General features: G+C 26.5%; 1 protein-coding gene across 1 annotated transcript; it reads left to right on the top strand.

Moving 5' to 3' along the window:
- The first annotated feature begins 7,582 nt into the window (after nt 1-7,582).
- On the top strand, nt 7,583-11,910 carry LOC114127984 (calreticulin). The gene is made up of 5 exons (XM_027992377.2): nt 7,583-7,920; nt 8,005-8,313; nt 10,257-10,717; nt 10,827-11,021; nt 11,086-11,910. The coding sequence occupies exons 1-5, from the start codon at nt 7,821-7,823 to the stop codon at nt 11,242-11,244; spliced, it is 1,224 nt and encodes a 407-aa protein (XP_027848178.1). The 5' UTR covers nt 7,583-7,820; the 3' UTR covers nt 11,245-11,910.
- Nucleotides 11,911-14,872: the final 2,962 nt, after the last annotated feature.

The following is a 14,872-nucleotide window of genomic DNA, read 5'->3' as shown; positions in this document are numbered from 1 at the left end:
AATAATATATATATACGGCAGTCTGCAGTAGTTCACTACAAGGTTTATTATTTTTAAGTAGTTTTTCATTTTGTGTGCATACATCGTCAAACAATTTTGGCTAAATGCCGGCCGTTTTAAATAATAAAATACCTACAGTAAATACCGCGTAAGTAGTTACCTATTTAGGAAACGCTGCGTATTGAAATCAATGAAATCGATGTGTTATTGTTCTATACACCTACGTGTTAATTGTTGTACCTTTGTATTTGATCACGATGATTATGACTTCAAGTCTATTGCATGTAAACAACGAACAATAAAATATGAACACACGTCTAATTTTAAAACTGAACTATTTATTTTGTTGGTTAATCGTTATAATTACTTTAAGCAATAGGTACCTACCGACTTCCAAATATTATAGGTAGTATGAGTACCTATGTTAGTAGGTATACTCGCTTAAAAAATTTTCGCGTTTTTTTTGTTAGAATTTGTTATTTATTTTTGAATTTATCAATTTGTTGTAATATACTAATATATAAGTTGTTTACCGCCAATTTTAATACAACAACAATCATCAGCTATTATATGTACATAGTAGTTAATATATTTACCTATATAAGTCACCAAATAGTAGTACTGGTGTAGGTCTAAGCATAGGTGCAAAAAGTCTAAATTATTTAGGGAGGGGACTATGGGAGGTTCTGCAGGAGAACCGAAGTAATAAATTATAATACAATTAATATGCCGACGAACAGTATTCAAGACGTTAAATTTGGTATAAGTGTATAACGATGTAATAATATAATTTCGGGAAGGAGAGCTAATGATTTTTTAAAAACTATATTATGTACTTGTAGGTATATTCCTAAGGTACCCTATAATAAATTATATCCATTAATTTAGATGTATAGGTACGTAAAGTGTATTCTTGCGTTATTTTAATATTAATCTGTTTAAAATCAATGAAAATCAAACTTTAAAAAATAATAACAATATGTATTGTTACCTATCTAATTGTTTCATAGTATAGTGTCGGTGGTTATTAAAACTTCCATTCGCTTTTATATAATATGGCTCATAAATCATAAATATGGTAATAACTTTACAATCGCATAAATAATCTTGTATACGTTTTATTTACAAGTTATTAATTAGGTACTCAATACTTAATAGTATTATTTAATATTATTACACATATTTAGCTGATATGTACCTACTATAGGTATACAGTAGGCAGCTGCGACTTCGTGTCTGTATTATGTTTATTGTTGTTTCATGTTTGTTGATAATAGGTACATATTAAATAATGAATACTGTCATGATGAATAAGTTACCTGATATTATTGATTTTATGGTTTTTATGCTGTTATATAAACACATTAATAGAATAGATGGTAATATTTGCTATTTTAAATTATGTTTAGGTATTTAATTTGAAATAACTTCGTTTTTATTTTTTATATACCTATATACCTAACCTACATGGCTATACATATGTACATATATCATTTTGATCAAATGTTTAATGTTTATAATATATTTACTTCCTAAATAACTATTACCAATGATATACTACATAGGTACCAACGACATGTTTTTTTTTTATTTAAAGACAGTTTACAATCTATACACAACAATTAGTAATTACAATAAGCAAATCTGATATGTATACCTACAAGTCTTAGAAGATTAATATCGTATTGAGGAAGAAACCCATTGACAACAAAACTCTTTTATTTACTATAATGACATGTATAAATGGTTGATATGTTGCAGCCTTGTAGGTAAATCTATTACTTTTTATTTTTTAAAAATGTATTTTTCTTGCAATCTTGCATTATAAATAGTGCCGTAAAATTTAGGTTACCTAGGTCAGTTAGAATGTTAATACTTATAACTTATAAGTTATAATTGATTTTAGTTTTAGATGGCATTAGGCCATTAGGATGTTTTTTTTAACAAGTTCTCAAAGTCAAAGGAGATAGGGAGAGAAAAACATTTTGCTTAGAATTTAAATTTAAAATTTAAACTGCGCTGTACTAGATTATAGGTATCTACCTAACTAATAACTAATAAGTAATATTTACAGTTTTATTTCATGTCAGAGTATTTGTATACGTTTCATCATCTACGACTAAACTTAGGCAATTAATTTAATTACGTTTATACTGTTGTAGCTATTTTATACTATGTAAATTATGTAATGCTACATTATAATATACGTATTCTATCGTAGGTATATTGGTACCTAGGAACATATCACGATTCACGGTTAACACTTTACGTACCATATGTTACATGTAAATAGTATTTAATATTAAACATATTAATCAGACATTTCACTACATCATAATTATTATACCTGTTCTATAATATTGTCCTCTTAATTTGTTGTAATTTATTACTATATTGTGTCTACTATATATATTATACGACTATACTTCAATACTTGTTTATTACTTGTACAAAATTATCAAAAAATCGTGGTTTTCAAATGGTAGATATTATTATACAGAAACTAGGGCTTAAATAAAAGTTTTAGTTTTTTAAAATTTTCATATTCCCTGTCTCACTTTAAATGGGAAATGAATATAAGTTCCTATTTGCTAATTTTAAATTCTTAATAATTTACTGTATAAACATTGACATTGTTACCCATCTACATATTATATTATAATAATTAATACCAAATTCTCGTGGTAGGTATTATTTACGAGAATATGAATATTATTTTAAATAAACACTGTTAAATTATTTTATATAATTGTTAGATAATTTACGTTTATGTAGGTATAATAGCATAATATTATTATTGATTTAATATAATATATGATGGTGGGTAGGTAATTATACCGTATACTTACCTATTCGTGTATGCAATATTGCAAACCTATATAACTTAAGGATTAGGAAGAATTAACGATACTCTATAGTAAAAATTAATAAATAGGTAAATACCTACGCATTAAATGTTCATATAATATATATATATATATATATATATATTATGCTATAGCCAATAAAGTGCCTAAAACTGTAATGATTTTTAAGTATAAGACGATTTTTATTACTTATAACTTAAGTGAATATTATATATTGTCATCAAAACACGTACAAATATATATTAGGTATATTAATAATTACTTGTAAGTTACACTTACATTAGCTGATACATGAACTGTATTAAACTATAAAATTAAACTCTGTGGAAGTCTTCGCTCTGTTGTATATTGTAAATTTAGGTTCCACGTAATTGAGTAACTAATACAGCGTATAGGTTATTGATATGTTGAATTTTAATTCAATAATAAATAATGATTTATGGCTCATCTCTCGGGACTACAGAGGTTAAGTGTTGAGCTGCAGTTAGCTTAGGCGGTACATTAAACCTTTGACTCGTGTCTAAAATATCACATTCGATGTAAGCCACGTTATTCCCGTGATACTTGAATAATTCTTATATGCTACTAAGCCTACCTGAGCCAACGAGCCGTGATTCTAGTGACTGAACTAATTTACTAATTTTTCTAAAAATTTTACATTGCATATTAAATTGTATAATAATAATTGTTATATTATATCATGATTATTATTGCTATAAAATTATTTAAATCAATATACTGATTGATACTGATGTACATCATAGAATGCTATAAATAATTATCAAGTAGGTATGTGTTACAAATAATTTAGAAGTATATAGGCTTATGCCCTATAGCTAGTATAGGATAAATATTTTGAAAATTTACCTTTGGAACAATAATAATAAATTTAATGATGTAAAAAAATTCCAATTACTTTCAAAAATCTACGGATAATATTTTTTAACAAAGTTGATAAAATCCAAAAAATTGTCAATTTTGAAAATGTTTGTTTAAATGTACAATTTAATAATATTTAACGTTTAACTTCATATTATGATTAAAAAAAAAAAATCAAAAGATTAGTAGTGTATGTGTATTTTCCATAATTTTTAATTACTGTAAGAACACTGATTTTATCAACATAACTTAAAAAATAATTTCAAAAAATTCGTCAATTTAATTTCAAATGTTTTTCCAAGTCTTAAACAATAATAATTATTGAATGTATTCACAACACTCACAACCCATTATACCGGTTATTTGGTGCGTAATCGTAGTAGTTCAATCAATTTGTTGAGTGTTACTGGTCAGTAAATCTGTGACATTGTGGTACTAACATATATATAAGTAATAAGTATATAGTAATATATATTATATATATTAAATTATTTCTAGTTATTACTTATTATAATATATAGTGTAACTTTAACAGTAATCAAATAGTCTATATAAATATATAATATAAAATAAAATATAGTCTCAATATATATTTTAGTCATATAATATGTTTTTTTATGGCTTCACGCATTATAGGTTAGCTATATAATGTTTATCATCTAAGGTCACGTAATAATATAATATGTTAACATGCGCGTATTTATATCGATGTATTATTTATATTTTATACATATACCTACGTGTATGATAAAATTAAAATGATATAAATCTGTATATTTTGTACAATGCATATTATAAACCTGTAGGATGTGACCACGTATGCGTATAGCTCAGCTATAGCCACGTACATAATATATACATAATATAAGCGAAACTTTATAAACTTATAATTGGAGAGGTTAAAGTATCGTCACTATTTTTTTTTATAAGCGTTCTTATTTAAATGACTGAAGTAGTCTATATTAAAATAATTTGGATTAACTCGCTTAAGTACCTATAATATTTCCATAAAGTACGTTTATCTAAGTATAAATAGGTTATATTATAATTTATATAAGATTTGATAATTGTTTTAGTCCCCCCCTCATCAGATCCGTCAATAACCACGTATCTATTATATATAATATACAGCTATAGCTATATATTGTTTATGTGTATTAGCTAGGACAGAGGTATTCAAACTTTTTCATCCCAAGGCTCCCTCAAGTCTTCACAAAATATTGACGGCTCCCTAATTAAAATTGACAAAAAAAATCAATGTTTGTATGAATGTAATTTATACTTTATAATTTAAACTAATTATTTACCATTGATGGTTACAAACGTACAACATGGGCTATTATTATTATAACAATTTAGCCGCTATATTGCTATAATAATAATAACTGGTTGTAATATTAAAGTACTATAAATGTAAAACTTCAATTTATCGCTATCGCTATAACATTATGGAAACAAATTAAAGCTATATTTTGTGAATTATTTTTGTGGACAATTCAACGTTTCCCTACCGGTGTGCCTTAATGATAATAATAAACGTTTTTCATAAAAATATTTATTGGTTTTCAATTATATGACGTGGCTCCCTTTGACAACTCCCTCAACGCCCCTGGTAGCCGCGACACACATGCAGTTTGAATACCTCTGAGCTAGGATAAATAAATTGTTTTTATTCTTTTAAATTATTATAAATAAAATAAGAAGAAATATTTTTATAAATTGGAATGGTTTATTTCCTCATTTTCATTTTTGTTAACAATTGACTTAATAAGTACTTTATAAAACTTTTAAATACATAAACTAGCAGTACCCGTTGGAGTGAAAACGAGGAGTGCAGGCTACATAGTTTGCAACTACTTTTTATTTACCTAAACGCTACTAGTACTCATTAGCTTTATTGTTGAACAAATCAATACAACTCAATGTTTATAAAAATATTTTTTTCTGTATGAGAATAAAACCTACATACATATTATATTTTTTGAAAATATCCTCGAATTTTTCTGCCGCTCATTCATATAATATATTATAATTTTATAACCCATACTATAATACAACTTCAAAATTGATCATACTGACATACTGTTACCATCTGATCTGCCCATATATTTATTAATATATTTGCGATTTGCCTACATATTTATTAATTATTATATAAATCTAAAACAATTATTATTTATTTTGTATTTTGCTTATAGTCATAAAACGAGCTCTTAAATAAAACTGTACCTATACATTTAAAAAACTCTAAGTTGCCCTAGAAATACAACAATATAGTTTTATATACCCACCATATAATTGTTATTGATTATGATTTTATGAAATACAATTTAGTATAAATTAGATATTTTTCAGTAAACTGGCTAAATAATAAAAAGATTATAAAAAATACAAAACCATAAAAATCTCTGGCCTATAACTATATTAAATACTTATAGGTACTTCTAATTTATAAAAATTACAAGGAATTATACATAGAAGTATAGAACTTTTATAATTTGTATTTGATTATAATCAAATTAAAAAGTAGAAAAATGCAGTCACCTACCAAAGATTACCATAACTTATAAATCACAGTTTAACTGGGTCTACTCTCGTTTTGAATATAATATGGTCCTAGTATCCCAATAATTATATGTTTTGGGACTGCAAATTATCTCAGAATTAAATTTCGTTATATTTTGCTTTTTATTAGAAATTATTTTTAGTAGCAAAACAATATTGTTTTGTTCAATTATATATAAAATAAAAAGTTATTTACTTGGTTGTCTTCAGTCTTGATAGACCAAAGATATGTATTTTAAATTGTTTTTCTATCTTGGTGACGACTATTTCGATGAATATGTTTATGTTTTTTCGTTCATTTATCGGCTAGCGTTAATTGTAATTGATTGTTTTAATTGTTGGTTAGTCAAAAGTTATTCCAATTTATTACATTGAGTACCTTTTTACTTTATAACCATATATGTTGTAGAGAATTATACTTTATAGCAACACAGAACACTATCTAAAGGCGGAGTTTTATATAAGTGCCCCGTGGCCCTTGGTATCAAATTTATAAATTTGGTTATGAAGTAGGTAGCCAGGTAGGTACCTACATTCATATCTTTCCATGGTATCAAAACATTCAGAACTGATTTAACCACGATTATAGGTACCTATATCTATCTATGAGGTAGGACTGTATAGGTCGTAAGAATTTACAAATTACAATTAACAGCTTGACAGACTAAGTTACCTAATTTCTGAGTTTTTTTAAAATAATTATTATTTATTAACTTTAATTGGTATTAGTTAATTAATCTCATACTATTTTCGAATACCTAATTTAGATGTTTTATTGGAGTATTACCAGAAATGACATTACTCAATATAAGCTATAGATCAAATTTCAATAAGGTATTTTAATTATATATTATTTTTTATTTCTATTCTTTATACAGTTGTATTAATTTGGTGTGTAATGATTTATCATTGTACCTAAAACTTGCATCCAAAGAGTAAATATTTACGTTTTATTTTATAACAAATCGAAAAAACAAACAAAATGGTTTTCCCATTTAAACTGAATATCTTGATAAAATGGAATAATACACGAATGATTTATTTATTATTAATAGCTTAGTATAAATGAAGGGCGAACACTTGAATGAATGTTTTAATATATTATTTTAAATACGATGCGTTCAAATTTTGGCGGTATTTATCGTCAGAGGTGATAGTTTCGTCGGCGGTCGCGGTTGTGTCGTATTTATTTTTTAGGTTATTTGCGGCGTCGGCGGTCGACCGTCACGGCGTGTTGTGCGCCGGTTGGCTGAACGACCCGGCCAATCGTCGGTGTCCATCTGTCTTGACTTCAAATATCCGAAGTGCGATATCCCGGTTGCCCGCCGTCGTCATCACTACTCACTAGTGTTCGCGTACGCATTACTCTTCGATCCCCTGGAACGTACCTGAACCCGCTCGTCACTGGCGGTCTCGTCTATTTTCCTTTGGTCGTTGACGTTGACACCGTCGGTAGAAGATTTGGTTAAGTTTGTATTTATTTAAAATACAGTAAAATATACGTTCAGAATGCGAGCATCGACGAAGTTGCCGCTATGCGCAGTTTTCTGTCTGGCTTCCGCCCTAGCTGTCAGTGCGGAAGTTTACTTTGAAGAGAACTTCCCCGACGGTATGTATTATTATTGTTATGGCTAATGTTAGACAAACTCTCCGCCAACTAGAATGTTAATTTGATGATTTTATCATACCATAGATTCGTTTGAGAGCGAATGGACGTACTCGGAACATCCCGGCAAAGAGTTCGGTAAGTTTGTACACAGCTCGGGCGCTTTCTACAATGATGTCGAGGCTGACAAGGGTATACAAACCTCGCAGGATGCTAGGTTTTATGCCTTGTCCAAAAAATTCCCGCCCTTCAGTAATGAAGGCAAAGACCTCGTCATCCAGTACACAGTCAAACATGAGCAAAATATTGATTGTGGTGGTGGATACGTTAAGCTGTTCAATTGTGATTTGGAACCAAAGAAAATGCACGGTGAAACTCCGTACGAAATTATGTTCGGTAAATATGTTTTTACAGTATTTTTAATTGGTTGTAGATATTAGATTTTAACAGAACTTTTCAAAACTGTAATTTGTCCATATGTATGTAAAAATTGAATTGAATATTCATAACAACACAATATAATATATATAATATATACCATACCTACATTCAAGTACAAAGTTAGTTTATCAAGTAACTAAATAATATACTTACAATAAAATTTCTTAAAATGTGTTTATTGTAGGTACCTATGTGGCTATATGTTATTTATTATAAAAAATATCAACATTAAATTCCTTACTTGAAATAATATTACAGAAATACCTATTGATTTTTTGAATTTACATTACTCCAATTTATTAAAATAGGTTATTGTTTAAAATACTTGATTAAATTATAACTATGTTTGTGGTTTATTAGTATCTGCTATAGATTAGAGAAAGTTACTTGTTGTAATGAAAGTAGTATTTGAAATAGAAAAATGTATGAAAGTAAATAATTGATTAAATTCAAGATAACATTACACGTTTAATTTTCTTTTCCAATATTAAAAAAAATAACAATAAATTAATTGCTAATTTATCTATTTAAATAAGTGACATATCTACAAATATGACAATTAAAGCAAAAAGTGTTACCTAAGTAAACCTTAAATTAAATAAATAATTTTTGATTTGTAGGTATTGTTGTTTAAAATTTGTTTATTTAATCAAATTGTAAACAATAACTTTTTTATTTCCTTTTGTTACTGATGAGTAAACATTATGATTTTATACATGGTTTTTTTATTGAATTGATTTCTGTCAATTTGCAACATGCAATTAATCTAATTCAAATGTATTAATTTTTTTTAGAAAACTAAAAAGAAATGTGCTGTAGGTATTTTTTTTAAGTATTAAATTATTGTTAATATTTGTATTATAAATTTAATCACTTTTTTTTTTTTTGTATTAAAATAGGAAAATAAATAATGGTGTAAAAGGTGAGATAAAATGTTGAGTAACTATTAATTATTCAATTTTAGTTTATTTTATTGCAAAGACTATATTTTATAAAATTAATAACTTTTATTTGATGGATGGTATTATCTAATAAGGTGTATACATTTCTTTTAACTACAATCTTCAATATTTTAGTTTTATTAGTTTAATTGCTACTGCATACTACAATTTCTTATACACCTTAATTTGTTTGGTAATTATTTGATTTCTTCATAAATTTACCCAATCTAACATGATTTGAGTTTAAAATACATATTGATGATTTAGTTAAATATAAATTACATTTAAATTGTGTTTTAATAGGTTAGGGTACTTAACACTTGAAAATCAAAATTCCTTATAAACCCTTATGCTTTGTAATCTTAAAACTGAAGCACTTTTATAACTATTTAAAATGACTCATTGATTGATCACAATCGTGTTCAAGTATTCTACATAATGAGTTTTAAACATTGTATTATAAAATAGTCTTATACAATTATACATAAGTGTTAATTTTTGGAATATGTTTAATGTTTATGTACTTAATGGTAGATTTCTGTTATGTTACGCACATACATTCTACAAATAAATGTTTTTTATAGTAACTAAAATAGTTTGAATACTTCATACCCCGATAATTGTTTCTTAAAGATAGTTAATATTATCTGTTTATTTGAATACTATACACAGTATACATTAAGTACCTTTAATATTGAGTAATTACATTAATTTGAGTACCTATTTCTAGAAAATTATTATTGACAAATAACAAAATTGTTATTTGATTATGAATAAAATCAAGAGTTAATATAATATATGAGTACATAATATAATACATATTAAATGATAAAAATCAATTTTTAAATAGTAAATATTTTTCCCTACTAAGATGTTATATTTCATCAAAAAAAATCATAGTTTTTACTAATTGTTTTAATTTTCAATTTTTTAATCAAAAGTTTTATTTATTTCTAGGACCTGACATTTGTGGACCTGGTACAAAGAAAGTGCATGTTATCTTCAGCTATAATGGCAAAAACTTATTGATCAATAAAGACATTCGTTGTCGTGATGATGTTTATACTCATGTTTACACACTTATTGTAAAATCTGATAATACTTATGAAGTATTAATTGACAATGAAAAGGTAGAATCTGGTGAATTAGAAGCTGATTGGGACTTTTTACCACCCAAGAAGATTAAGGACCCTGAAGCTAAGAAACCTGAAGATTGGGATGAAAAGCCTACTATTGATGATCCTACTGATGAAAAACCAGAAGATTGGGATAAGCCAGAACACATTCCTGATCCAGCTGCCACTAAACCAGAAGATTGGGACGATGAAATGGATGGTGAATGGGAACCAGCAATGATTGATAATCCAGATTTCAAGGGTGAATGGAAACCAAAACAGATTGATAATCCAAATTACAAGGTATGAATTATATACAAGTTATTCTATTTGTATGTATTGTTGTTAAAAATACCGTGTAAAAGATTTTAAATTAATGAATTACATTATAAATTATTTATGATATTTATAGGGAGTATGGGTACATCCTGAAATTGACAACCCAGAATACAAACAAGATGATAAACTATACGCAAGAAAAGAAATTTGTGCTCTTGGTTTTGATTTGTGGCAAGTAAAATCTGGTACTATTTTCAACAATGTTTTGATCACAGACGACATTGAATTAGCTAAAGAAAAGGCAGATGCCATTTGGAAATCAAGATATGTAAGTACAATCAATCAAATTTTTTAATGTTGAGTGCAATTTTTAAATTATGTTTATTTTTTAGGAGGGTGAAAAGAAAATGAAGGAAGCACTTGATGAAGAAGAAAGAAAGAAAGAAGAACAAGAAGCAAAGAAATCTGATGATGTTCAACCTGATGAAGAGGATGAAGAAGAAGATGAAGAACTTGCATCCAAATCTGAAGAACCCCACGATGAATTGTAAAAAAAAGACTGTGTGTATAATGTCATTGTTTAAGTTGATATTTGATTATAATTTTACTGTATTATTTATTTTAAATTTTATCCGACCAGTTTAGGACTGCCACATATTGTTTTTCATTGAGCACTCACTCACACCTATATTTTTTTTAACATAGTGTGCGATTAATGTTAATTTTTTCTAACCCTCATATATATCTTCTAAGGAGCTCCTTGTTAATTTGTAATAATTCAAATCATGTGAAAAACAAAATAATTTCAGTCGTATTGTACATTGTAATTTTGATGTTTCAATGTTTGTATACATATATTTGTTTACATTTGTAATTAACTTCCTAGGTAAATTCATCCTACTTAAAACATTGTTTTTCTTAAGGTCATATATGTTTAAATTATCTTCTTTTTCTATATATTTATTTGTCAACAATATGAAATATAATATTTGGCTTGTACATTTGTAGTACTACAGTAACAGAAGAAAACCACTCTACTTAAGGTTTATACTATTTTATAAAAAAAATTGTGTATAAAATAAAAATTAAATAGGATAAAAATAAAGTTGTAAGAATGTCTTTATTTGTTTTCCCTTTAATCTAATCCCCTACATATGGATTGTGTACATATTATTTTGTATGGTTGCAATGAAATTATATAATATAATTGTGTATAATATTGTGTTATTTATTTTAATGTACATGTCTATGTTTGTATGCGGTTATTGAAAACTTAAAAAAAAAAAATTATTAGTTTCACCAGAATATGAAATCAATTATTTTTTTGAGCTAGACTTTTAGCTCTTTTATCAAACAATAATTATTTGATCTTTATATTATATATTAATATTCTAAAAAAAATGTAAAACTATCTTTTGTTATGGTTAGGTGGCACATAATATATTATATTTCTAAGTGGTATAATCAATAAACCACATTGATAGAGAAATTTGTGGTCATATCATTTCTTAATGCAAATAATGTTATACCTGAATTGAATGTTACTGTTATTCTTGTCACATGGCAGTTTGAGTTGATTGGTGGGTGCTTAGATGTTTTGTCAATCACAACCAATGTTTGTGCAGATTTATAATAATTGTTTTAATAACTTTGATAGGTAATAGCTGAGTAAAACATGTATCAAATATGTTATAATATAGTGTATGTTAACATGATAAGAACTGGTATAGTACAGTTAAATTGGATAACACTGACTTGCCAGTGGAGTAGCACATCGAAGATGATTTGTTAGTTTTGCGTCTGATCCCTTCTAACCGTTTGTGAGACGCTACCGAGCTGCTACATTTTATAGTTATCTTAACCTGTTCAAGTTACTGTGCCACAAATATAAATCATCAATGTTTACAAATATCATAAAACACCAGTAATGAGAATACTAAAAAAAAAAAGTGGGCAAGTGAGTACCGCTCTGCTGTACATTAGGTGCCGTATGGATCATTATTATATATTATAGGAGTGTTAAATTTGAATCCAATGATAGTTATCATTGTATACGAAAAACGATTCTGAACGAAGATGATTTGTCAGCCTAGGATATAATTTCTAGTGGTTGGTAAAAAAGGTGGTTTAAAAAAACCAGCTTATATTAAAAAATATTTTGAAAATTAAATCACGTAAAGAAAACGCGAATCTTAATAACTGGTAAAATTTTCAGGTATCTACGACTTATACTTTTTGAATAATAACAAATATTTAAAATCGTTTGAGGATAAATCGTTATCGTTACGCTATTTCGTTAAAATTTAAAATTCAAACGCACTTAAAATTTTTCCTATAATGATGCTTCGAGTTTTCTCTATAGATACTTGAAGGTAAACTTATGGAAAACTTAGTGTTGTATTTTTAATCCTTAGTTATAAACACAAAAAATTTTATGATTTTTCAACTTCAAATATTTCGCAAATATTCATAATTTTGACGAATTTTCGTCAAAATTTGAACTTCAAATGCTAATAAAAAAAAATTGTGCCTATGTATTCTTATAATTTTTTAATCACTATAAGAATAACATATGAGGAACTTTGTATTAAATTTTCAAGTATTTTGATAGGGCCAAAAAAATTTTATCGACACTTCAAAAATATTTTTTCAGAAAAATTGAAAATTTCAGTTGTCTATAAATAGCTCAAAAAAAGTCAAAATATTTTGAAATTTAAATCAAGTAAAGAAAACGCGAATCTTAATAACTGGTAAAATTTTCAAGTATCTACGACTTATACTTTTTGAATAATAACAAATATCAAAAATCGTTTGAGGCTAAACTGTTATTTAACGCGGTTTTTGTAAAAATTTAAATTTCAAACACTCATAAAAATTTTTTGCCTGAATCCGGTAGAGTTTTTTTTACAGATATTTGAAGAAAAATGTATGGAGAACCTTGTACCAAATTTTCAAAACTTAGTTATAAAAGAAAAAAATTTTATGATTTTTCAACTTCAAAATTACTTGCAAATTTTCGCGTTTTCGACAGATTTCGTAAAAATTTGAACTAAAAACGCTTATAAAAAAAAATTGTGACTAACGATTTTTAATTTTTTTTAGCTACATTAAAAACAACTCATAAGGAACCTTGTATTAAATTTTCAAAACTTTTTGGTCATCCAAAAATTTTTTATCGACACTTTAAAAAAAATTTTTCAAAAAAATCGAAAATTTCAGTGGTCTATAAATAACTAAAAAAAAGTCAAAATTTTTTGAAAATTTAACTATATACGGATACCACTGACATTAACATTTGGTGAAAATTTCAAGTATTTTCAGTGATTAGTTTTTGAATTACAACCATAAAAAAAAATCGATTTGATCGAAAACTGGTTTTGCTTAAAAATTGCCGTTTTTCCGTCATTTTTTTTTGTTTTTCTCGATTTTTTTGAAAACTGTTGGAAAATGTTAACTTTTTACCTCTATAATGCACCAAGGATATTCACTTTTACATCGGAAACCACCCCCATAGTTTGAAATTGGAGCATTATTTCGACTAGTTATGCTGTACACAGACACAAAAAAAAAAAAAAAAAAAAAAAAAAAAACACACACATCATTGTAAAATCAATACATTCATCACTTCGTTCAGAATCTAAAAAAGCGATCAAGTGAGTAACGCTTTGCTGTACAGTAGGTCACTATTTTCAATGTGTTAAATTTGAATCTAATGATAGGTATCATTGTATATAAAAAACGATTCTGAACGGAGATGATTTGTCAGCCTAGGACATACCTATTTTCTTGTGGGTGATGAAAAAGGTGGTTTATGTTTAAATGACCTGAATACCCCAAGGTTAAGTTAGGTTATGTATTTTAGTAACCTTAAAAAAATCACTTATTACAACAAATATAGAGAATAATATTTTCGAAGGTTTGATGTATCTTATTTCATATTTGTCTAAATAATTAACAATGTACCTAATGTTCGTTTAAATTTTAAAATTTAAATTTAAAATGTTTTTAAATCAAATATAGTCAAATCATTATAAAATATTATTCGCTACAATTTATGCAATAAGTAATTTTGTTCTAAAATTCCTCAAATCGTAAAAAACAATTTTATGGCAATGCCTTTATTCTATATAGCGCGACATCTCCTTAAAAACTAACCCTTAACTTTGTTCCTTATAGAAT

The sequence above is a fragment of the Aphis gossypii genome, chromosome 1 (genome assembly GCF_020184175.1).
Source record: "Aphis gossypii isolate Hap1 chromosome 1, ASM2018417v2, whole genome shotgun sequence".
Lineage (NCBI taxonomy): Eukaryota > Metazoa > Arthropoda > Insecta > Hemiptera > Aphididae > Aphis > Aphis gossypii.
Note: the sequence above shows the minus strand (reverse complement) of the source record. Positions and strands in the feature narration are given on the sequence as shown.

Coding starts and splice junctions, on each gene's coding strand:
- LOC114127984 (XM_027992377.2), top strand. CDS start 7,821: ATGCGAGCATCGACGAAGTTGCCGCTATGCGCAGTTTTCTGTCTGGCT. Junction 8,314..10,256: donor TCCGTACGAAATTATGTTCG/GTAAATATGTTT, acceptor ATTTATTTCTAG/GACCTGACATTTGTGGACCT. Junction 10,718..10,826: donor TTGATAATCCAAATTACAAG/GTATGAATTATA, acceptor TGATATTTATAG/GGAGTATGGGTACATCCTGA.